The 26602-nt window shown below is 44.4% G+C and overlaps 1 protein-coding gene across 3 annotated transcripts in view; it reads right to left on the bottom strand.

Moving 5' to 3' along the window:
* The window catches only part of LOC147460370 (mitochondrial ATP-independent inner membrane protease subunit 1a-like), a 42294-nt gene extending 32163 nt beyond the window's left edge, over positions 1-10131 (bottom strand). The window contains exons 1-4 of one of the 3 annotated variants that reach the window (XM_086511455.1): positions 9946-10130; positions 9646-9867; positions 9402-9512; positions 9196-9303 (exon numbers count right to left, since the gene is read on the bottom strand). In XM_086511455.1, the coding sequence (XP_086367581.1) occupies positions 9271-9303; positions 9402-9512; positions 9646-9867; positions 9946-10074 (495 nt within the window). In that variant the 5' untranslated portion in view covers positions 10075-10130 and the 3' untranslated portion in view covers positions 9196-9270. Of the gene's footprint in view, positions 1-9195; positions 9304-9401; positions 9513-9645; positions 9868-9945 lie in introns of all 3 variants that reach the window. The other 2 variants (XM_086511454.1, XM_086511453.1) reach the window with 2 other exon arrangements.
* Between the last annotated feature and the right edge of the window lie 16471 nt (positions 10132-26602).

Raw genomic sequence — 26602 nt, 5'->3', positions numbered from 1 at the left:
TGCAAGAATTCCATAAACCTCGGATTCTGCACCAGCTGCGAAAAGACATTCATCGTGGCAACTAACTGAGTCTTGAACGCATCATCCTCAAGTTGCCCAATCATAAAGCCCTGTACTACTGGAGGGACATTTACGTTGACAGGAGGTATAGACTGACGTGGCCGTGAGCTCTCGCAAATCTCAAAAACCATAGGAATCTCCTGCTTGTCCTTTGAAGAGGAACCCTCTTCGATAATTCCCTTCCCCTTGTCGGCCATAGTGTAATCCCCGCGTTCCTGCACTCTGTGTCTTTACCCAAAACAATCCAGGCTCACTCTTTAAGGAAAAAGTGATTGATATCCCAGCAACGGAACCATGAACCGGCCCGTAGGGCGGTAGGCGTTGGCTTTCACCCGAAATTCTTTACTTTAGACACACACACACAGAGCACTTTGCAAAGAGAACCTGCGACGGGAATTAACACTTGAATACACACAGCTCGCAAGCTAGAATGCTCCGAGCAGACACCGGCAACCTGTAGGCCCCAAAATTGGTGCCCCTTTCGGTATTTCTTTATTCCTTAGGAGGGTAAAGTACAAAGAAGAGTCCTGGGAATCCTTTGACTATATCCCACTAGATACCGCCTGTTTTGGCCAAATTTTGGCAACATAACAACCCCAAAACTTGCGCGAAACCAATTCCCCTGCTCGAACTCGCTTCTACTAGCGTATACCCTTTGATTCCTGCCCAAAAATAGTAAATTCAGCACGCTGTATTTATTGGTTTTTGCCCTGTTTTCAGCCCCAAACAGTCCCCTAACTGTCCTCTGCCAATGGGGCACGATTCCCAATGGTCCAGGCGTCCGTATGGCTGAAAAACAGTAAAATTACAGTGCGCTGATTTTGCACCTGTACGGTGAGGTTATGACCCTCACCAGTGCCTACTTTGGAGCAACAACTAGCTACCCCTGTTCCTGCTCAAGGAGGCTCTTGCCTCAGCACAAAAGCATGAACCCACACAACTGTACATCAGTCAAATGAGTAGCCCTCTTGTGGGGCATCACATAACTGCACGTAGGGGAGAGAGAGAACAGTGTGTAGTGTGCAGGGCATCACTCCTAGCACCACATTGTACATGAGAGGGAAAGGAAGCACTCCATAGCTCTTACTCTGTGACAGAGAGTGAATGAGGCTCCTCTCAGCTTAAAATTCAGCGCCCATTTTTCCTTGCATTGGAAAGTGCACAGAAATGCCACTTGGCGCATTTACAAGCATTTTCCCGTTTCGGGTTCGCAGCTTAAAAATATCCTAACCAGTTGCCCAGTTGACTTCGCGGCAGAGTTGTAAAATGTTCCCCTAGTCATACCGGAGGTAATGACGCGAACACATTTCACGGCCCAAAATAGAAGTTCCCTAAATTTTAGGAGATGCTTCCGTTGGGCTCCCACTGGTCTTCTGACCATCTATCCTCATTGGGACCGCATCCAAAAGTGCAATGTGGCCCAAATGTCGGATACTTTTTGTTGGTAGTCCCACCTTGACTTTACGCCTTAATTGAGTTCACTTCCTAGTATCCACCAACTTGCTAAGTGCGACGGGGGGACCTATATGATCTTGCTCTGAGCCTAGACATCCTCTTACCATACGAATTCCAATGCCGACCACTTCCCGTCTGCGGGTGAATCTATCGTTCACATTGGCCATACAATGTCCAACCGTTTGCTACTTCAAAAAGAGGGTCTCAAAACAAATAAAATAATCCCCATTGGAAAGAAACCAACAACCAAGGTTAGCAGTTGCCACATCTTTGTGACATGGTTAATAACTGCCACCTCCTTGTGACAGTTGGGCTGATTTCCAAGACAAGCTCAAGGCGCGGTTTATGCCACCTCAGTACCTTGCACGATTGAAGTACGATTGGCGCTCTCTCAAGCAAAATGGTATGCCAGTTATGTCTTTTTCTAATCGTGTTTTGCAGCTAGGCACTCAATTACGAAAATCGGATGATGAGCGCTAAGAGTCTTTTCTCTTTGGATTGGACGAGTATATCAAGTACGATGTCAAGGTACTCGATCCAATCGATCTCAACAAGGCGGTAGCGATTGCTCTCGCACAGGAGATGAAGCACAACAAGGGAAAGCCTAAGGAGAACAAGACTTCCACAAGTACCTCGCAGACTTCTCAGAACCCTCCGAATGGTAAGAACGGTAAGAATGATAACTCTTCTAACCAATCTTCCAACAGTCTCTCATCAAAGAATTCTTCCAATGAATCTAAGGGAAGGCTAACACAATTGCTAAATCTAAGCTTACTCCAGATGAAAAGGTAGCACAAGGAATTGTAGAAGGACACAGCACGTCGAAAGAACAAAGCACTTATTCTAAAGAAGGTCGTTTTTTTCATTGTCACATTAAGGGTCACATAAAAAGAACATGTCCTAAGCTTGAATCGAATGAATCTAAAGAACCCACAGCACCCACTTTCTCTGTCAATGCAATGAATGATAACGCGAGTGTGCCCAAAGTTTCTCAAGACCCTCCCATTGATGAATCTCTCATTAAATGTTATGGTCGTACGTCGAGGCACCGTTTTGTCATATTGTTTGACCCAGGTAGTATGCATGATGTGATCAGTTCCTCTCTTGTTGAGAGAGCCCGCCTCGAAGTTAGTCCGAGATCTCCTATCGAGGTCTCTGGTTTTCATCCTGGTATGGACACTCTCATCACGGAGGAGTGCCTTGATGTGTTGTTTGCAATTCAACAGACTGCCTTCACTAGAAGATTTGTTGTTTCTCCTCTCTCAGGATGTGATATGATTTTGGGCATTCGATGGTTTCGTGAGACTAACGCTCTCATTGATTTTGAGGCTAGCACTTTAACTCTCAATGCCAAAAGTGATTCTTCTACTGTCTTTCATGGAGAAGACATTGCTCATTCTCCATCTCTCATTGCTAATATGCAGGACAAGATTGCAAGGATTCAAGAGAAGGAGACTCTCTCAGTCTCTTCTTCTCCAAAGCATGATACACAAGATTTGCATGATAATGAGAAGCATGATAATTTGGGGATAATGATTTGGATGACAATGACAAGCATGATGATTTGCATGATCAAGATGTGATTTCTCACAAGCATGATGAGTTGCATGAAGAAGATGTGATTATTCACAAGGATGATGTGTTAGTTGATGCTTTTTCTAGTGAAGCTAACCTCGTTGTAGATTCGATACATCCCGACGAAGCGATCTTGGCTCTCGAGCCTTGGTCCAAAGAACCATCACAGGAAGTATTATGTGTTCGCATGATTGATACGCACGCATTGTTCGAATGTTTCATTCGTGACGGTTTCCTGTATTTTAGTCAACATCGTTATGTGATCCCTTTTCCTAGGCATGACATACTGTATGTTGAGCACGTTCCTCTCATGGATGAGCACGAATGTATGCGGATTGTTCATGAAAAGCTGAAAAGTTTGTATGTGAGGAAGTCACATGCCATGTCTCTTCCTTGGCGTGACACAGTTTCCGAAAGAGCACATGATAGTATGAGCACCAAGCATGGGCATTTCCATTGTGATTTGCCACAGTTGATTGATTTCGATCAAACAGAAAAGATTCGATTTCCTTGTTTGCATGTGTTTGATGAACGGGTTGTCACTCCATCTATTTGTTCATCTACATTGCATACACAGTCTTTAGAGAAGACAATATTTTTTTCCTTCACTTTACATGGAATGGGTATGTTCATGGTTTTGTGTTGGAAATGGTTTCAGGAATTTTCAACCATGGAGATTCTTGAAGACGAAAGAAGCAGGTCTCTCGACGAAGTTGAAGCATCGAAGGAGCCACAGAAGACTTTGTCGCTTTCGGCGCGGCCCAAAGAAACAAGCGTTGCAGACCTTTATGAAGTTCAAGTACCGCACGACCCACACATCAGAGTGGGCCGACGAAGAGTCCCTTCCAAGATTCCGGATGCTATTGACGATCTCCCTCGACGCCATACAGTTTGGTAACAGTACCTCACTTTGAAAAGGAGGGGATGTCACGTGACACATCCCAACCCTATGTGTCCGTGGACAAGCTACACCACAGCAGGGTTCAGTCAGTCCAGTCAAGTCTAGATTAGCAGTGATCTGGCACTTTTGTGAGTCTATTCGTAGACCGTGCATGCCCAGTCACTTAGCATAGATGCATATCCTCTGGTTGCACACAACATGATCATCAGTATTCCCTTCAGAATCCATCAGATTCAGTCATGGGAATTTTCCAATGCATTTAGCCTATTTTTCCTATTTTTGGTTATTTTCACTTATTATTTTTAAGTGACTTTCCAACAAAAGTAGGCGGGGCAATATTGCTAAGTTAATATATAAGCAAACCCAAGTTAGCACTTTCTGGCAGAAGAGGCAGCAGGAGCTTCCCGCTCAACAGGCAACTTCTCAGCAATAAAACCACCCCCCCCCCCCCCCGCACCCCTAGCGTTTTTCAGCATTAGATCAAGCCTCCCATGCCTACAAGCTCCATCCCCCGGCGTTTGTTCCCCCTTCAGGCAACCCAAAGCCCAACGTTTTTGGATCGCAAAGACTCAGCAGAAATCAGCGTTTTTGTACTTCAGATCTCAGCGTTTTTACTTGATGCTTTCAGCCTTGTAAAACGCAGCCATACAGGGTCAAGTAGCACGTCAAATCAGCCTTAAAACGCAGCTCTGCCCTGCAAATATCCAGCGTTTTCAGCCCTCGACCTCAGCCCCAAAAACGCAGGTTGATCAGTGCAATACCCCAGCGTTTTTGTCAGCTATACGAGCCTCTTCAAATCAGAGAATTTCAGCCATAACCACAGCAGTAAAACAGAGATTTTCAGCCATACGAATCAGCCCAAAGATCACCTAGAACCTCAGCATTTCCCCCCTTTGTGGACAGCAGATAGAAGAAGACCAAAAACAGCCCTAAAGTCATCATCGTCGTCACCGACATAGTCCCCATTTCCATCAGTTCATGCATCATCATTGTACACCTTTGTGCAATCAAAAGTAGACCACTCTCGCCGACAAGAGTGGGGCCTTCGGAGGAGGGTTTTACAACCTCTCGGGTGTCGTATCTCTTCTCTCTCCTTCCCTCAGTCTCATACACTTGCACGCACAATATCCACTCACTTTGTTCGTGATCATAGCACTCTCCATAAGACGGAAGGCTCTCTCCTTCCCTAAGAACTAAAAGGAACCTTGAGCAAATATAGATCACTAATCTTGAGAAAATACAACATTCATTCCGCTGCACCTAACAGCGCGGGCCTTAACGGCGGGGACAAGACGGGGGACGCCGGGACGCGGGACGAGACGCGATTTTGGGACATTGAGACGTTCATCACAAGGGGCGGGGACGGGACGCGTCCAGGGTGAGATTTGTATGGGACGTAGGCCCCAACGGGCGGGAATTTTAAAATTTGAACTTCAAATTCCAAACGCCGTTTAGGCCCTAGGGGACGTTTCAATTGGAAGTTTGGGAGGGGGGGGTGGGGGGGGGGGGTTCTATTTAAGGGGACCCAAGGTCCCAAGGGCCAAAGACTAAGCGGCTCAAGGGGCAAACCTCATACATATCCATCAAGGGCCAAGACTCTCTGCTTCCCCTCTCTTTCCCATGGCCATCGGGCCCAAGGTGGCAAGGCCTCAACCCTCAAGGCTCGTAGTCACCATAGCCTCATACTACATAACCAAGCATTGAGCCTTGCAAGTTGCCCTCCCCCTCTCCTTCCCTCTCTCTCTCCCATCTCTCCTCGACTCCAAGTCGAAACTTTGGAGCCTTGAGGCTTGATTCCTTGAAGCCTACCCCTCTCTCCTTCTCTCCGAGCGGCGAGCTCTCTCTAATATCTATCATCTATGGCATCTCAAGATGGATCCGACGCTTCTCTAAGCCCTCCTCCTCCTCCTCTCTCCGGCCCCGCCGTGGCTTCTCAACCCCCTTCCTCCGCCAACTTCACATGGACATGGTGGAGTGAGGTGATTGCTCCCAAGTCCGGTGTTGGAGGTGGAAGCAAGCCATGGAAGTGTCGTCATTGTGGCTACGAACGCAACGGTTTCATGAGGAAGGTGCGCGCACACTTCCTTCATGAACAAGGGCATCAAATTCAATTTTGCTTGCAAACCGTCTCGGATGAGGAGAAGCAAAAGCTCATACACCTTGAGAAGACTCTTGCAGATATCAAAGAGGCCAAGAAGAATAGCACCAAGCGTCGCACGGTGGATCTGAGGAAGATGGCCACGACGGCTTTCATCTGAGCATCGGCATCCCGTTCTTCGGCATCATTTTGTGCATCAACCAACACCAATGGCGACCGTCCACCTCCACCCTCTACAAACCCTTCATCGTCACCTTTCCCTATTCTCGTCCACCCAAGAGAGTTGGAAACCAGCCTTGAAAGAGGAGGTAGATGTGGCCGTGGCAAGATGACCATATTGCTTTCAATGCGGCACAGTAAGCTCTATAGACTACAACTTAAAAGGCTTAAGCTTTAATCTTTAGTTTGTACAATGTATATCACTAATGTACACTTTTTTTTTAACAAAAAGTCTCCATATTTTAAAGAAATGGCACGGAAGATCGGAGAGTTTGTACCCACATATGTCCCTCCCTCTTCGGAGAGCTTGTGCATCACTCTTCTTGATAGGGGGAGAAGATGATGGTGGAGGTAGCATGTACATCCACAAGGGCTTCATGGAAGAAGAATGGGGTATCCCTCATTGTGGATGGGTGGAATGATACCCGTCGCCGTCCATGGCGTGGTGGCATATTCTCGGGGAGAGATGTACTTCATTGACTCCCATGATGCATCCGGGATCGCGAAGAGTGCGCAAGTACTTGCATCGGAGTGGGCGCTTACCATTGAGAAGGTGGGAAAGCATGATGTCATTTCCGTCGTCACCGCTTGGAAAAATAGCAATCGCGCCGCTGAGCCATCATCGAATCCCTTTATCCAAAAACCACGGTCACATATTGCATGGCTCATTGCCTCAACAATCTGCTCAAAGATATAGGCGCCTTGGAAATACAATGGTGACTTTTGTCAACAATCATTAAAAGGTAACCATTAAGTGTTAACCAATCTTATTTCAATTTGAAGCTAATTTCAATATGGAATGCCAATTCTCATTTTTAATGTTAAATTTTCTAAATAGGTTAGGGCAGAATTTTCAAAGAGGTCAAAGCTAGCTCTTCACATACTCAAAGACTCGCTTCGCCTTCAACTTCATTATGCTCCATTGCTTGAGTGTGTGTAGTGGGGCATTGAGGGGACTCTTCATTAGTGATGAGTTCATGGCAATGCCGGAGTCAAAAAGTGCCAATGGAGTGGCATGCCGAGCACGGGCCGACATGCCGAAATGGAAGGAAGTAAAGACAATCTCCAAAATAGTGAAGCCTATCATCCACCTTTTGCAAGCGTCGGATTCCATGAAACCTTACATCAGCAAGATATATGAGGCCATGGACACCATGATTGCCTATCTTGAAAAGACCGACCCCGATAGGTAGTCACGAGTCACTTTTCCCTATGCTTTACAAGTTTACTCGCTTGAGTTTGTTTTGAATCTTGATTCAAGCCTTGTGCATGTGCCATGTACTATGTATAATGTAGATACGAGGAGATCCAAGAATTGTGTGTCAAGGTGGAACGCTTACCATTCTCCTCTTCAAGCGGCGCTTATGTAGTGGATCAACAATTCCAACAAGGGAACCAAAGAGGTGATGAATGGTTGGCAAACCATCCTTGCGCGCCTTGTGCCCGACCCAAAGGAAAGAACCGAGATTCGGAGGCAAATCAATGTCTGCAGGAATGGAAAGGGAGAAATTTGTCACATGTCTGATGCACAAGCATCTCGCTTTGAGATGGGAGTGCTCTTTGGTGAGGGGAGTTTGGGGCGAGATTGGGCGGTTTACAAGATTTGGCTATTCGCATTCTTAGTCAAGCATGCACTACGAGTTGCTTGGAGCAACTTTGGAGTGTGTATGCTCATGTTGCCTCAAAAAAGAGGAATCGCCTTGATGTGCAAAGAGCCAATGATCTCATATATGTCTCATCAAATTTGAAGATGCTTCCAAAGTCAGACCAAAGTGATGATTTCACGGAGTGGGCACTTGCAGAGGATGATCCTATCCCACAGACAGAGATAGATGCAGAGGGAGAGATTGAAACAGCACCACTTGAGGATGATCTTTTGGAGCAAACTGACTTTTCACAGCTAGTTGTCATTCAGTTGGCACCATGGGCCAACATGTAGACCTCTTGAGTCTTGACTCTTGAGTCCTTCCCTTTTTGAGTCATTTACAATGAGCTTGGAAAACAATACATTATCTGCAACACCAAATCAATGATACCTAAGCCTCCATCCTCCCTAGGATAATAACAATGCGCGATGCAACTCGAGGGTTAAGTGTCTAGTGCCATCGGATCCACCCCACAAGAAACTGCAAACCATGCACCTCAACTGAGATAACACCCCTAGATGCATCGTCCACCAGAATGTAGTTAGATGGAGCAAGAACACCCGGCTCATAATCAAAGCCCTACCAATGGCAAAGCTCCTCGTAGTCAGATCGCAACATTGGCTCAAATTGTTGTTATGAAGATACATCAATGCCAGCCTGAAATCCTTCGTAGCGACATGTCTGACATAGAGCAAACAAAGTGAGCCCGTCTAACAAAGCCCAATGGCACTCATCCTCCACACCTAGCAAAAGCCAAAGACCTGCCTTGATTTATGGAAGATACTCATGTACCAAACCCATGAGAGAGAGGCCTGTACAGAACCCTAATACTTCTTATTAGCGAACACTCAATTTTCTAGAAGACCTCGTCTTCTCTTCCCAACAAGAGCATAACAACCTATCGGATAATAATGTCAGTATGTCCATGAAAAATTCTTCAGTCCGTCACATGCTAAGTAAGCGCAACGCATAACGACAGCCTGCATTAAAAACATCATATAGAAACATATACCTAAATGAATCAAGAATAATCCCTGATTCACATTTGAGGAAAGTGGAAGGTCTACATTCATGGTAGTCACCCACAAGACCATATAACCATCAACTCCATCATGCATAGTATTGCCAAAATACAGTGACATCCCCACTAACGTCGTCAGCGCTCAATAGTGGGAGTAGCATTAAGATTTCGACAAAAAGTCTTGCCAAGCATCCAGAAACAAAGCTATAGTAGCAATTACCTATGGTGTTAGAAGTAATGTTTGAATCCGAGAAAGAGAAGGATAACAACTGCATATTTTCCTCATTCATGTGTCCTAAAACCTAGTCCATCCATTTGGAGGCCACACCTGCCGGTAAGAAACAAGCTGGTAACTTCCATAAATCTTGACACATGGGTGCACATAATAGGCACTCATACAAGTGTGCACTGTGTTAAATTACTTACTCTAAGGCAAACCTTGCCCCTCAATAATCCATAAGGCACAGGTCCATAATCCCGTGAGTCCGTTGAATTTGACGTATTGTCACCCTGCAGCCACACATGTCCTTTGGGAACCTACAATGCAAATATTGAAAAAGGAGTTATGCAGTTGACTTTGTAGAAACATGACAGGTGATAGTGAGCATATAGGAAAAATTTACTTGTGCATTCCTCATAAGGCTTACATGAAAACAAGAATGCAAAATACCTGCACATGCTGTACACGGCCATTGCCCTTTGTAGGCATCACAACTACTCGTTCTCCTTCAAGTCCGAGTACACGTTTGCAGACAATGAGCCTAGGGTTTTCTGGTGAGGCGGCCATAACAACATCACCTTGCTTTATTCTTTGGAATCGCGTGGACAAACGCTCAACGACAAGAACATCTCCAGTGGCACTGAAGGTTGGCAGCATACTTGGGCCCACGACCTGCAATGCGCTCTCTCTCACTCTCTCTCTCTCTCTCTCTCTCTCTCTCTCTCTCTCTCTCAAGTCAAGGATTCCTACCTGCGAAATCTCGGCAACATGTTCTTTGAATATGTCAAGGCAGCAGAAAAACTGAATGAAGAGAACGGAGCGCTCGCAGATCTCCCGCCCAATGGGTTTCCACGTTCTACACCACTGCAGCATCTGCATTACTGCTAGCCTCGAAAGCAGACATTCGTCCGCTAAAATTGTGCGCTATGGGCGGTGAAAATATGTAACTAGAGCACTTCGTATTTGAATCGCTTTAATCTATATTATAATTATAATTATTATTATTATAATGGATAACCAGATTCAATTGAAGTGAAATGGAAACATTCCTGAAAAGGGTCAGATCGATAGGCCCTCCAAGCAAATGTTCAACATCCTAAGGGTACAACAAGAGAGATACTATAGCTCACCCCCCAAGGGAGGGCTTCCTCAGAACAAGAAAACCTAGAGTATGTAAAAAGCCACTACCGGGCTCTCTCCCCCCCCCCCCCGCCGCATGAAATCCAGCTAGCCAGGGACCTTGTTTGGACCCACAGGACATCAATAGTCCCCCCCGAGCTTCAAGCTCTGGCAGATCAACCCATGTCGCTCCAAGATGTTCATATCTCCATAGGGGGCCTCCAACCAAAGAAAACCCGAGGCATCAACAGACTACCTGCTGAATTTTTCTCTACCTTCAAGGAGACCCTGGGCCCAATGCTCCTTCTGGTCTGGAATGAATCTCTCAAATTTCAGGCTTTGCCCATTTTATTGAGCACATACATCATCAAGTTGCTTCACAAATGAGGTAGCAAGGATCAGTTGAGCAATTAGAGACCCCTCACCATGCTCACCACCTGATACAAAATTTTTGCCAATAGGATTACCCCAATACTTATGAAGTGGTTGTGCTTTGAACAAAAAGGCTTCATCAACGCAAGAGGGTCCTAGAAGCTGTTATTTCTCTTTGGGAAGGAATAGAGCATGCGAAAGACAAAGGCCTAGATTATGTGTTCGTGAAGATTGACTTTGATAAGGCATATGATCGGTTGGAGTGGTCTTTCATCCTCCAAAGTCTAGAAAGGATGGGTTTTGGGCCCAACCTTATCAGATATGTAGCCACCCTTTTTGGTAATGCCAGAGCCAGGGTCTCCCTCAATGGAGCTTTATCTCGGTATTTCGAGGTCAACAGATGTGTGAGACAAGGGTGCCCTTTAGCTCCTCTTCTTTTCGTTGTTGGCACTGACGGCCTCAGTTGCCTGATAAAGGGTAAGCTAGAACAAAGGATCATCAAAGGAATACCCCTCTCTGACAACAACAGCGGCCAACAGTGCCTCTCGCAGTTCGTTGATGGCACCAACGTTCTCCTCTTGTACGCGCAGTCCTCGCTCATGCACGTTTGGGCAGCCATGCAAACTTTATGTCTAGCTTTGGGCTCCAAAGTGAATCACAAAAAAACAAGCATCAGGGCTTCCAAGTCCCCCCTTCCCGACTGGCTTATCCAACAAGGTTGCAAAATTATCAAGTAAGGGGAGATCTGCAGACTACTGAGGATCCCATTCGGATTCCAGGTCTCCTTGAAGCAACGCTGGAAACGGGTTTTTCCAAGTTCAGGGATAAACTCCATAGATGGGTGGCTCCAACTCTCACTGGTTGGCAGAGTCATGATCGTCAGTCATTTACTCTTAGCCTATGTCTGCTTCTTCCTCTCCTATTGGATACCTCTTGACTCCCACCTCCAATAGGTTAGCTCCTGTTGCGTGAACTTTCTTTGGTCAGGAGACCCTTTCAAAAATTCTGCAACTAAACTACCTCCATAAAGAAAAAGGGGGATTAGGGACTCAGGACATCTCAATCTGGGCTGACAAGCTCACAGTCAAGCAGATCACCATAACTCTCACCAACCCAAGCCAGGAGTGGTTAATCCTCTTCTTTCGACACATGCAGGAGTTCTCCTGGGGGTTACAAAGGCTGGAAGAACTTCTCTTAGGTATTCATCTTCTTCAACCTGTTTGAATTTAAGGCCAAAGGATCAGATCTCCTGAAATCCCTCTGGTCATCATGGAACAGGTTCATAATCAACGTTAAATGGGCTCCGAATCACTCCCAAATAGTCAGGCTTCAAGATCCAATCTAGTGGCCCATCCCCTTATATCCCAGGTCTAGGAAAGATCGGCACTCAAAATTTACAACAAAGGCCTAAAACACTAGGGCGACCTCTCGAACCGCCTCAAGCGCGGGTGGAAAACAACCGACGATCTCTCCCTCTCAACCCCTCTCCAATCATGGGAGATGACCTTCATTCATGCAAGAACTGCCCAATTCCCTCCTGGTGAGTCGTGGTAACTCTCAGTCCACAGCCCAGGTCCCAGTCAAGGCGTTTGAGTGGGTTGGCGGGTTCACTCTGGCCCACCCCCAACCATCATCTCCCCCAGTCTTCCCTTCCCTCCACATCGTCCTCAACCAAAGGTCTCCCTAGATAGGAGACATTGGGCCTTCAAATTCGCCAAAATATGGGACCCCACCATCCATCCTAAAGAGTCCATTCTTTTGTGGCTAATCCTCAAGAGACAAAAGCATACAAGCTGGTCTTTCAGACGGCCTCTGTGCAAGATGCCATCTCGAAGTTTGAAACCCTCCCCCATCTCTTCCTCAACTGCCCTCGATCCAAAACCATCACTTGCCCTCTGATCTCGGTGGTAAAGTTCACCCCCACATGAAAACAGCTCCTTCTTGGGGACTCCATTAGAATCCTCCCCTCATGCTGGAACAGAATAAGAGAGAAATTCCTATGCATTATGTACAAAAAAAGATATAAATCTCTATTTGATCACTCTTATCATTTTCAAGATTTGAAATGCATTCTCTGATTTTAACATGTAGGTGGTTCAAACCAAACATGCCTAAGTTATAGCTTACAATGTACGAAATCTAATCTTGAGGGACATCGGCGCATACTACGAGTCCTTGGGTGACGCTCAAAAGCAAGCCAACTCAACGAAGTTTAAACCATCCACGCTCATTGACATGGCAGTTGAGAATATGGACAAGATCAAAAAGAGGCCTCATAGCTGGTCGTTTGTTCTATCACCCTCATGGAGGACATTCAGGAGGCCATCTTTAGCCTTCCTTAACTCGCCCGCCTTCCTCATACCCAAGTCGCCTTCTACTAACCACTTTGCTTCCTTGTATCAATCTCCCATGCACCCCTCGTGCACCTCCCATTGTAATACATGCTTCATCCCAATCACCACCCCTAGATATTCTCCCCCCCCCCCCCCCCCCCCCCCCCCCCCCCCCCCCCCCCCCCCCCCCCCCCCCCTTATTTGCTCTTGTTCAAGTCCCTATGCCATCTCAAAGTTGAAACCCTCCCCACATCCCTTCCTCAACTACCCTCGATCCAAAACCATCACTTGCCCTCTAGTCTCGGTGCTAAAGTTCACCCCCACATGGAAACAGATCCTTCGTGGGGACTTCATCATAATCCTTTCCTCATGTTGGAACATAATAAGAGCAAAAGTTCTATTGGATTATGTAGAAAGAAAGAAATAAATCTCTATTTGATCACTCTTATCATTTTCAAGATCTGAAATGCACATTCTTTGATTTTAACCTGCAAGTGGTTCAAACCAAACATGCCAAAGCTACAACTTACAATGTACGAAATCCAATCGTGAGGGACATCGGCGCATACTTCCAGTCCTTGGGTGACACTCAAAAGCAAGCCAACACAGTGAAGCTTAAACCATCCATACTCATTGACATGACATTTGAGAATATGGACAAGATCAGAGAGGCCTCACAGCTGGTTGTTCGTTCTATCACCCTCATGGAGGACATTCAGGAGGCCATCTTTAGTCTTCCTTAACTCACCCACCTTCCTCATGCCCAAGTCGCCCTTGACTAACCACTCCGCTTCCTTGCATCAATCTCCCATGCACCCCTCGTGCACCTCCCATTGTAATACATGCTTCATCCCAATCACCACCCCTAGATACTCTCTCTCTCTCTCTCTCTCTCTCTCTCTCTCTCTCTCTCTCTCTCTCTCTCTCTCTCTCTCCGTCTCTCTGCACGATCTGCTCTGATTCAAGTCCCCTATGCTCTCGTATTCCTCACGGTCTTTGAAAGGACATAGGGAGATAGACCTGCCACTAACCACCCAACCATACCTATATATAGGCCCTTGGCTCTCCTATATATAGCCCCTGTACTGCATGTGTATCCATCGGCCCTTGGCCAGGGCCGTGCCCTCCTATATTCCTACCCTTGGCATGACATTACTCCCCCCTTGGAAAAGCGTTTTCGTCCGTGAAAACAAAAGTGGTAGGATCTTCATAAGAACACTAATGTTTTCCATAGTGGTATCCTTCATGGCTCCAGCAAATAAACTTACATAGTTGAGTCAACCGGTCTACGACCACCCATACCGAGTCATGACCTTGTACAGTGGTTGGTAAACCAGTGAGAGGACAAAGGGTAGACCGGCATGTGGTTCTCCTTCCAACCTCCCTACTTATAGCCCTTGGCCCTTGCAAGGAGGTCCCCTTAACGCATGCCTGGCCCTCGTCTTCTTTTGTTTGACTGAAAACACGGTGCAGTAGGAAGTTCAATGAAATCAAGAATAACATCTCGCTTTTTCACATTGTTGTCCTTTTGGAACCATCTAGTGTGTAGAATCCATTTAGACTGCACCTCAGCATGCTTAAACGAGTTTTCACAACAAAGATGTACCTGAAAGAGTACCGCTTTTCACTTTTCATGAAAGTAACTTGCTGACATAACACTTTTCATGAAAGTAACTTGCTGACATAACTCATCAGCCAAGTATAAGTCCTTGACTTATTCTCAAATTTCATCAGTAAACAACCCGACCATAACTAGTGTTCAAGGTTGAGAACCTGATTTAAACATGAAGAGACTAAACCTAATCGCAAACATGCTTTATCTGATAATAAGCAAACTCCAAGTAGAGCAATAAATGCTTATTAATTGGATTGCTTGGTGTTAATGTACGCACTTTGCATATCCTTTAGCACAAGATTACACTTTGTAAGTTGCCTATCCCCTTGGATAACTGACAGTACTGAGGTGTGTTTCCCTCACGGTTTACAGGCAGTCTTCCCAGATGATTGGTAAATGGGAATCACAATATCGTGTAACATTATTGAGGAATCAAGAATGTCCGGAATAACCATCATGGTTAACTTGAAAAATCCACAAACACCTAAACCAAGCCATGACCTCTATTGGGGATTGGTAGACCCAAAAGTAATCTCATAGATATATTGCACATAGAGTGCAAAATACTTCATAAGCAACAACTTAATGAATATGCATGCCGTTCCAAATCAGCCTTTGCTAAACATTAGGGCCCATAACACCTAGTGTGCATGCCTTTAGCAAAAAACAGATCCGAACCTGTATATCCATGGTGATCCTTGCCAATACTTATGGAAAATGTGACGCACCTAACACACATTAAAGAGGAATGTAAATAGTCCTGGAAAGAAACTAAATACTTTCAGTTGCAATCTTTTGCTGAAACGTATGAACCATAATAGAAGGTGAAATAGTGATCACTTCTAGGTACAAACAATGAAACTTTTGGATTAACAACTCATAGACTTGATATATACATAAACAACCATCTGTAATGTTGTTTAGTAGCACTTGTACCTTAACAAGTCATTCTAAGTATCCGACAATTTCTGGTCACTGGAATTGCTCTTGAGACGTCGTGCTGAAAATGGTCTAGAAAACAGATGAGACTAGCACCTAGGGACTTTGTCGTGACACATACTTGAAATAATGTGCGCCAGTGTCAGTCCAGAGACTCATTTTCTCCACATGTGGAATATGTCTCATGTAAGGATGATTAAAAAAGAACATCCTTCAAGTACAAGGTGTACTCATGTGTGGAGGTAACTGCAAACACTCTACGACAGGAGTGAGAGGGACCCTCATTAGCCTTGCTCCACACTGGCTAAACCAAACTCCTTGAGTTCCTAGACCACATTGTATCCCATGTGACAACATGTGCCAAGGCGAACTTGACAAGTGGGTTCATAACATCATAATGTATAGTGGACACTACGGCCCAAAAATTTGCTCTGACATGCCCTGGGCATGGCTCTCAAGGATTCAAGTGTATTTATACGACTTGAAAAAACCAAGCAAAGTATACTAAAAAATGGAATAACACCAAATGAATAGATGCGAGATTTGAATTGAATGTTCACTTACCCGTATTCAAATGCACAAGAGCACCTCGCCTACCTGTGGAAAAACAAGCAACATTGCATTGGAAACCCTGGTTGTTGCCTTCACAATCCAAACCCATTGGTTAGAATCTACGTAGTCAAACCCCTTGGTAAGACCCTTTGTAGGAATTGCTCAACTAGCAGGTAACAGTAATCACACATAGTCAACCGTGTACAGAATGATTGGAATCAACTTGAAAAGTTAAATCTGCCCACTGTCGCATGGTAAATTGCGGAATTCGTTCCTTGAAAGTATAACGGGCATACTCCGTAGTGCTATAGAAGGAGCAGGAAATCAACAAAAGTGAAATGCCTAGCTCTTATGGACAACCATGCTGTCTCGACTGATTGTTGCATCGATACTTCCTTATAGAGATCGGTTGCTGTGAGTTGAAGATTATCAAAAACTCAACTTGAGTGTCGCACTGAAAACATGTAGTGCAAAAATAACACCCTAGACATCCGTAATAACAAGACTCTTGCTTGTCCAGCAACATCGATGTGTACTTCCCTGGGTAGATCTGTTCGATCTTGAAAACAATCACCCAACGAATGCCAATAGTTAGGTCTTACCCTTGGCATGACAGTGGCTCTTAGCCAATGTGACTCATAGCCATTATGCAATTTAGTGCTCAATGGACGAAACGATGAAGACTAATTTGAGTAGCATCTTAGCCACGTGTTAGCCGAGAGTTTGAGCACCTTGGCTGTTGCACTGAAAACATATATCAAAAGCTTCTTAGAAGATTTTCATTTTCCCGTAGAGAGAGAGAGAAAGAGAGAAACAAGAGCATGCTGGGCTGAGGAACTTTTCTTAAGTTTTTAGAGTGTGTATCCAAGTTGTGTGCTCTTACGCATCTTATGCCTAAATTGCAGCTTATTGTATAAGCATTCCACAGTTTTTCGGTATGACTCGGTCATCGAGAGAGGTAACAGAAAAACAAAGAACTCGTTCCGGCCCACCTACCATGCAGGGGTCGTGATTGTATGAGGACGACTTAGCATTGGCACTTTGAAAATAAGTCCTAGATTTATGTTCCTTTTAGTGTTGTGTGTTGATAGCAACCAACAATCATATTAAACAATCCATCACTTAGTCTATCCTTAATAGATTTGCGAGCGTGATAGCGGAAGCGTAATGCATGAAGCGGTAGAATTGAATCCACCTCACTAGCATGCCTTGTATGCAGAATCTTTAAGCCCTTGCGGAGAGTGATGGTCTCAACCGTGAGAACCAAAACCATAAGTGCCTTGCATAGTTTAGACTGATAGGGATTCTGTGAGCTGATATTCCCTATTTTGCCAGTTCCCCGAAGCGTTGCTTCATATGAAATTGCCAAAGCACTTTGCTTTGCACAATGACAGTAATTGCCAAGTAAACAGGGAAAAACAAGAAAAACTTAAACTTGGCTAACCTGGTCGTTGTTGCTGCAACTAGTTGTCATGAAATTTGGAAGGAAAAAACTCATTCCAAAGTAATCTCATAGCCAAATTTACACAGACGCCATCGTATATCCTATACACTCGTCTGGTACATAATGAAATAACCTGCAAACACATTGCCTATTTCTTCCCAATTTTGTATGCTCATAGCATATGCCAAGCATGGCCAGCCTCAATGCAAGATGTATAGATTGAAGCCTTGCTTCATAGAACTATGTCTAGCCTCATTGCCAACAAATGCTATTGACGACAGATGGCATAGCAAAGAGACTCGACCTTGTCGATCATGCACAAAAAATCGACCTTGTCGAATTGTAAATGTAAGTGAAAAATAGTAGAACACGTACAAGTTATGTATCTCAGACCTGCCTGGTTCTATGAATGATAGCCGTGATCATTCATGCCATTGCATACGAGAGTTATCAATCACATGCTCAATAGTTACTCTACTTCATGTTGTCAAGGGCCTTGCCAAATTCGCAACCAATGTGGAATTGTGTGAGAACTGCAAGGCTCGTACCTGCCAGGTTTGATTGCCATTGTTTGTGACAATCTCCAACCTCTAGCATTAGTGTCTGCATCACCACATACTGTGGTTAAACAATGTATAGGTAGAGAATCCTTGCTTGGCAAGCCCAAACTCTGGGCTCTTGCCAGTCGCCCTTGCCGTTGCATCAAAAATCAATCTTTGAGATGCTATCCGTATAATTATCAAAGTAAGATTTCACAGAGATTAAAAAAAATTATTGGAATTAGGAAAAAAACTAAACCTAATGAGCATGGCGTTCGTCCGTGTATGCGGCAAGCATATCCTCATATTTTTGATCCCCTTTGCGAGAAACATCTTGCATGCCGCATAATCATCTATGCTAAGCTTTGCATGCCGAAACCCACTTTGGTAACCAATGAAAACTCAAAAATTTGGATATCTCCTTGAGCGGAAATTCGTGAATTTGCACTTTGCTTCCTCTCTATTGTATTAGGCATGCCATGCAGCCATGGCTGCTTCTGCCCCTTCAAGCCTCGCATGCATCCTGGCAAACCGAGCAGGGCGTCCTGCCTTTATGCATGGTGCCACAACCTCCATCCATGGACTATGTGCTTGCGTGGTCAGTCCACCACGGGCCGTAGCCCTTAACAGGAGAGGGTGCCCAAAAATAGGGCGCCCTAATTAAAATTGAATTTTTAAAAACATGAAATTCAAGCCCTTTGCCATGGCTGCTCTGCTGCAGAGAGCGCACGCAGGAAAAAATCGCTTGCGCCATCTTCTGCCGGCTCCGAAAGGCCTTAGCAAGGAGATGAAACCTGCAGAGTATGCCATGGCGCTTCTCTTTGGTGCTTGTCGCGCCCCCAACCGTGCAGGTCCATGGCGTCGCCTTTTGCATGCTAGGGAGGTTTCCCGCGGCCGACTCTTCTGTTGAAACCGCCACCCCCATGCAAGGGACCGCTCCTGCGTCCCCTGTTTTCTGTCCAAACCTGCCTTGGAGTTTCTTCTTCGAAAGAGAGAGAGAGAGAGAGAGAGAGAGAGAGAGGGGGAGAGAGAGAGAGAGAGAGAGAGAGAGGGAGAGAGAGAGACCATCTACGGCCATGCATCCACGACCTTGTGTAGCAACATGCAGCAGAGGCGTTTTTAGATGCATGCAGAAGAGGTGCCTTTCTCATAGAAGGAAGAGCCAGCTGTCGGAGCTTCCATGAATGGAGAGAGAGAAAAAGAGAGAGAGACCTGGCTTCCATGCCTTCCACCCTCCTTCTCCTTCCTCCCCCTTGAGCTCTGATACGAGTGAAAGGACATAGAGAGATAGACCTGCCACTAACCACCCAACCATACCTATATATAGGCCCTTGGCCCTCCTATACATAGCCCCTGTACCGCATGTGTATCCATCGGCCCTTGGCCAGGGTCGTGCCCTCCTATAGTCCTACCCTTGGCATGACAGTCTTTGTACTCTTTTTTGCCCTCTCTTATATATTTCCCAATGTTTTATTGGGGGAAAAAAAGGAAAAGGGAAATAAATTGATAAAACTGTGCGATACTATTTTAATTTGTCAATGATGGTTTTCGGTACTCATAATCTGTCATACCAGTAGGTAGTACAAACATTTTTTGCATGGAATGAAGGGAGATACCCCCTTTTGTTATCAAAAAGCAAAGTGAAAATGGATGATAGGTGGACGACAAGGGGATGAATAGTAGGGAAGGAGCTGACAATCAAGGGAAAGATGACCGAATGACGTGGAGAGGGAAGATGAAGGAAAAGCATGGGGTCCAACTTGGGGAACATGCAGGGTGACATGCGTGGGGGGGAGGGGGGGGGGGGGGGGGGGGGGGGGGGGGGGGGTGGAGGTGATTCCTTCTTTTTATATAGCAAGCCCGTCACTCAGGCAACACCAACTTTATCAAGGAGGGATGGCTAGCACATAGATTGTTGGCTGTGCTAGTGGGAGTATGTCAAGCAAAGTATCTTGCGAGATAGGGGGTAATTTAAGTGAGATGTCATCTTTGGGATTTAATTGGAAAAGGAGTAGTAAATGATAAGTCTTTGCTACTCAATTTCAATATAACAAGTGAAAGGATCACGATGGCTTTCTAAAACAATAAGAAAGTAATAAAATCTTTAGGTTGAGTTTAAGTAGAAGTGAAGCACTATTCAAGAATGTGTCTTTTATTAAGCGATCGAGTGTCCTTCTCGCAAAGAAACAAACCAAATATACTAGTATTTTTTTAAAAATTTGTAGAATTTTTGAGCTAAGTTTTGACATCATTGCACCGGTTTTTCTTTTCTTTATCATGGTTCACTCATATATATATATATATATATATATAACTAATTAATATATAAGTGTGTGTGTGTATGTATGTAGTATAGAACTTACTAGAATTAAGATGGAAAAAAAAAATCCATTTAATACTTTAAAACCAAAATAACACTTAAGGTAAGTCTCAGTCATCGCTGAAAATATTGAAAGTATCATAACCCAACACATCTCTAAGGCTTCTTTTAGAAAGCCAAAAAAGATAGTTTGTTGCCATGTATCACTAATCAACAAGCTTTTGAACCAATGGTCCACAATTGCACCCAAAATGTAACCCTTTTACAATGGCCTTATGGAGTCCCAAAAAAACAATGTGAAAGTTCATTATGGTCTACATAAATCTATATGAGAAAAAACAAATAAAATTTAAATAACATTTAAGGTAAGTCTCAATTAGGCCATTTTTTAATGTTCTTCTAGTCGGCACTCGCAAATGGCTTATATATTATGAAAGAGCCCCAATAATAAGGTAAATGGTGTCCATTGCACATTAGTATTTTGAAACAAAATAAAACAAAAAGGAAGTAAAATAAAAAGACACATTAAAATCAAAACAAAAGAATATTTTAATGCTTTCAAATAAGCATAGAAAATAATTAAATAATTTAGTGAAGTGAATTTTTCTTTTTGAAATCCTCAAATGAGAGAATCGTTTATCAATACCTCAGTGTTTGAGAAAGATGTGTCTGAGCTTAGGCTTAAGCCAATTGAAAATCAAGATTAGCCGGTTGCAAAGGATGGCAAAGGAGTAAAAACCCGATGAAATATACTAGAAAGTAGTTTGAATATTTTTGCAAATTTAAAATTTTCTACTAGTATTTCCATTTTGTATTTGTATAAGGAGAAAACTTGCCACTTAAACAAAAAGGACTTTCTCGAAGACTGCATCATAAGATCAAACTCCTATGAATATTTTGTTTAATGTTTTTATCTCTAAAGTCATTTTCAAGCATGCGGAGAAACTAAATGCTGCATTGGAGAATAGCTTTCTATTCCAAAGTTTTAGCTTTCTATTCAGAAGACTTTTGAATCCCTTAGGGACACTTGTCTCTCAAAGAAGGTGATGTAAGGAAACAAAAAGGACAACAAAGTTATTTTACAAAGACCCTTGCCATGTGGCACTCATCCAGCCAAAGAATCCAATGGCCTGAGTCTTGCAACAACTTGCACAATGAACCCTATGGTCTTCAATAGGCCAAAAAACATATATGTGTGTGTAAAATTTATTAAAATTATGTAAGGTGAAACTTTACTTTAGCATTCTAAAACAATAGAATGCAAGAAAAGTAAAGACAGGATGTGAAATGAAAGGTAATTCTCCATCATGCACTAAAAACTATGAAAGTCCCCCTAACCCAACCCAACACTAAGGGTTTCTTTTAGAAAGCCAAAAATGAAGAACCGAAACCTGGATTGGACGCGTGGTAAGTTAAGTGAAAAGGGGGTATGCTAAGTGGTAAGTGATGGGGGATTGTGGGGTCCATGTGGCGAGATGTATGGGAAGAAGTTAAACCTAGATGTGTGGTGGAGCAACGTGTGCGAGGAAACAGGCAAAGAAAGTATTTCTTTTGGTTAACTTTGTGATTCGCATAGGACGCATGGAAGGTATCGGGTTCGAAGGCATGTTTTGACCCTAAACACATTGCATGTTGGACTGGCATTCGACAAAAATGGAGGTGGAAGCTCCTGAGATTCCACCTAGTAGGTGGGTCTAATCTTTTGAAGAGGTTTATTAATGAGAATCTAGTAGGTAGGTGGTACAAATGTTTTTTGCATTTCATTAGGCGGTATCTTGGAGAATTACCAATTTGCGAATCTGGGGGTACTATGAAAGTCTAAAGGTGTCTCACGTGGCAAGTAGGGGAGGATGGGGGCAATTGGTGAGGTGTGGCAGTCGGGAGAGAACGAGCGATGGCAACAACAAACACGTGAGGTAGGGAGAGGAACACATGGTAGGGTTGGAGCGAGCAGGAGGCCATGCGAGAAGGAAGGTGGATGAGACGAAAAGCGTACCATTTTTTAACGAAAGGATTTACCCAAGGTGCAACGCAATGGACCCGCTAAACTGGTTTATGCCAGAGTGTTCTCTTTACATCGGGATCCTGAGGCCGTTACGTGCTAGTGCAAGGAGTGAGAAGAGAGAGCTTTTACCAAAGTATGAGTGATGAATGGAATCTTCAACGGAATTGGGAACGATTCTAAGAAATGGGAATTGGAAAAGGTACTAGTATGTATTGAAGCATGTAGGGTATGTGACCGCCTAAGGTGTGGGCTTGGAGCTGCTAGCAAGGCCACCTCCTCGTATCTCATGAGGGCCAAACCGAGGATGACCCTCTAGATCTTGATTGAGATATTAAATACCCCTCCAAATAGTGTTTCAGGCAGCAACTCATGAGCCCAACCCCGCCATCGTCAGCCTATGGAGAAACCCTTATCAAGCTTGTCATTGGTCTCCCGTTTCCGACTCACCTTTCACTCCAACTTTCCCTACACTCATCATCACTTGTTCCTCCTATCTATAATAAGTCACGACGATCGGGAATATCTCCCAGACCCAAGCCCAAGCTCACGCTCAGGACTAGGCCTCAGTCGCCTTTTAAAATTACGAATTTTAGCTTCACACGTAGCTAAAAATCGATTTTTTGAGGACCAAAAGAACTTCAGATGCACGAAAATTGTACTGTAAAGCACACAGCGACCCTCTAAGTGATACGCTTGTTTCGAGCTATCACAACTTTAATTTAAAAAATCAAACATTAAAAAACATTAAAAACACGAGTGAAAACGGACGCTTAAGAAAAGTAAGCGGTTAACCTTCGAGGTTATTCACCGACACTTGTAGGGTGCCAAAGGCACATGCATCTGCGCTCTGGTCGTGTGATAGAGACGGAGCAACTAGAGAGAATTTCGACTTACACGAGTTCTCAATATCCACCTACTTTAGGTTCTGGGCCCTCGGCGGGGACCCAAGGTAGTACAAACCAAGACCCGAACATAGCGGCTAGTGACTCTTCCTCTGACTACGACGTCATGGAGGGTTTCCCAATGCCTAATCCCGATAGCTCAAGCCAAGACATGCATGCCATGGGTCCTCGGTCCAGGCCGAGCGTGCTTAGCCACCTGAAGGAAACTTTTAGTAGAGCCACTCGCTCCGAACATGGAGCTAATGATGTAAATGAGGAGGGTGGGGAAGTAAATTCTCCATTCGTGACCAACGTAGACCCTATGCCCTTAGAGAATGTGCACATGAATACTTCATTCACTGCACCTCCTGACTCTTCAGAGTTATTCCCCTCCGAGGTCATATTACCCGATGGTAGAAGCCTTGCCGAAGTGCAACAGGTTGAGCGAAATATCCTTGCCGCGAGGGAAAAGGAAGTCGAGAGCTTACGTAAGGCGGAGCAACGAAGAGAGTTAAAAGCAAAAGCCCCTATGTCAATATCCTTGCTAAGAGAGCAATCGAGTGCTCCTGACTTAGCAACCGCTAAGAGCCAACCCCTAGAAAGCAACATGGCATCTAGCTCAAAGGACACCCCTAGCACCTCAATCCTAGATGGAGTGTTCCTAAATGAGAACTGACAATACGAACTACAAATGGAAACTCTGACCGACCTATACATAGGTCACACCCATCACGTGGGTTGGTTAGATGTCCTACAATCCACAATGGGCGCTACTAGTGTGGAGGATCAACAACAAAGAGTTTGTGAGGTCATCCACAGGGTCATTGAGTTAGAGAGACAGAACAAGGGGATCAACATGCCTTCAACGGGTCTCATGAGATTCTTAGATACATGAAAGGCTAAACAACCGACCTTATCGTAAATGGAGACTCCTTCGGTAAGTCCGATGGATCCTCCATATGTTGTTTCTCCAGGAGTCTCAGTGCAATCTGAGCCCACAAGTGATAAAACGTACTCACACGATCGATGCTCCAAAAACAAAATTATATTCTTGAGGAAAGAGACACGACATCAATTGCCCAATCACAGAAAAAGAAGAAAACACGAAGAAAGAGATCGCAAAAAGCAGCGAAGTCAGACCCCAGTTCAAAGACCAACATAGGGATTGGTGACGACCTTGTGTATATGAACGACGTTGAAGAGGATTCAGATTCAAGTGAAACCATGGAGACCAAAACGACCACTAAGATAGAAACCAACAAGGAAGATCTTCATAAGCCACAATGGCCAGGATCCAAAAAGAAGATAGGAACTTACCCAAACCCTACAGAGGAGATTGAGAGAGTCAAGCAATTAAGGAGTTTGGTAGAAGATACCCAAAGGAGTCTAGAACCAGCCCCTAGGCAGATCCAGATTACAGACACCGTGTTCCCTACGTAACAACAACCTCACCAAGACCATAGACCCTTAGCCATACCTAGTGTCATCCAAGAAGAAAGTGACTTAAAGTCATGGGAAAGTGGGCGTACTCACTTCTTGATGGAAAGAATGTTTATAGAGGGACTACTTGATCCTATTGAAGAAATGGAGATCCCATCTTCCCCACGTCAAGGGACTGAGGCCCAAAAGTTGCCGTTAAACATTGCCAAATTGATGGATGTCATGTCTTCAGAAGTTAGAACCACCATCATGTCCAAACTATATAAAGACCCTGAGCTAGTCTCAGCTCTTCGAGCCTTCCTCAATGGAGAACTGAAGTTTGGGCTGCCACAATTTGCCCAGATGGATGGAGTTGGGGAGATGCCAATAGAGGAGGAACACTTAGATCCACAACCCAACCTAGATGAGAACCTTGTTATAGAAATACCCGTTAACAAGTTGGGACAATACTTTGAGGGTGATGAATCCAATGCGACCATACCAATCACTACTAAGGGATTAACTGTGAAGGGAATCCTTGATGGTGGCACTGGGGTTAGCATTGTGACTAAAAATTGTTGGGTAACTATGGGAAGACCTCACCTTGCGACCAGAACCATAGTAGTGAAAATGGCCAATGGGTCTATTGTTAAACCTATTGGGATGCTAGAAGATCTCAAGATCAAGATCTTTGGACATAAAATAAGGATTAACTTCATTGTTATGGATTTCTCCAAACACACTATGGCATCGGAGATGATCTTAGGACGTCCTTTTATGAGGGAAGCAAAAATGGTGCATGACTGGTCTAAAAACCATGTCTCCTTGCAGTTTCAAGATTCTGTCATTCGAGTGGATCTTGTAACTGGTCGAGCACATCCCCTAGGAAACAGGTTTATAATTGATCATAGATCTGACACCACAGTTCACTCGGCCCCATTGCAGTATTGTTACACGTGTAAAGCAGACACTGATGTTGGGGAAGATTCTCCTTATATGGACGTACTACTTGGAATGACTGAGTCCGACAATGTGGATTGGGTCCACCTAGCAGCAACCACAGTCACTTGGGGAAATAGGGGGACAACCTGGGTAACACCTGAGGGGGATGAAATGCCCGTACCCTTAAATATGCTACAAGCAATGCATATAGCTTCTGGCAAGACTCATCCTAATATAACAAAGAAAACATACAAGTGGGTCCCTAAAGCTTCTTTAGCGACCATAGCTAGTGCTAAAAAACAAAAGCTTTGTAAGAAACGTTCCACTCGCTCCAAGAAATGTAAGAAAACGTGGAGTTGGATTCCTAAACGAGTATTGGAAGCCCAAGGCTCCTATCAAGGAAATGATCAAATATGGGTGCCAAAATGTAGATTGTGTTCTTACCTATCACCTGACCCATGTGAACTCAATCCCGTAGCTCCAAAACAAATCGACAATCGTGGAAAGAAAAAAATCATTGAATGCTACACACCCGCTCCAAAGCTAGTTTGGGTACCGAAGAAAGAACGATTTGTTCCACCTAGCGCAGGAAGGGGGGAGTCCCATGAAGCTTCTAGCTCCTCATGTAATGCATCCATAGAGGTAAAAGCTTCTCCACATCTTCTACCTACAATAGTGGACCTCCATGAAGCTACAAAGGAATCCACACCTCCCATTGTTCAAGAATCACCTGATGAACCACTTCAAGTTTGATCTTGGGAGAGCACCTTACCACCCTTGCAACTCGACGAGGCACCTAAGGTAATAGAAAACTAATGGCAAAAATCCCCACCTAGTACCACAACTGGAACAATTGGTTTCAAAGGGTGACGAGCACATTTCAAACGGTAAGATCTACCCAAGGAAGGGGGGAGTGGTTGATTTCTG

This window comes from Adiantum capillus-veneris, chromosome 4, assembly GCF_014529385.1.
Source record: "Adiantum capillus-veneris isolate H3 chromosome 4, ASM1452938v2, whole genome shotgun sequence".
NCBI classification, from domain to species: domain Eukaryota; kingdom Viridiplantae; phylum Streptophyta; class Polypodiopsida; order Polypodiales; family Pteridaceae; genus Adiantum; species Adiantum capillus-veneris.
The sequence above is the reverse complement of the archived record's forward strand: the minus strand, read 5'-3'. Positions and strand labels throughout refer to the sequence as shown.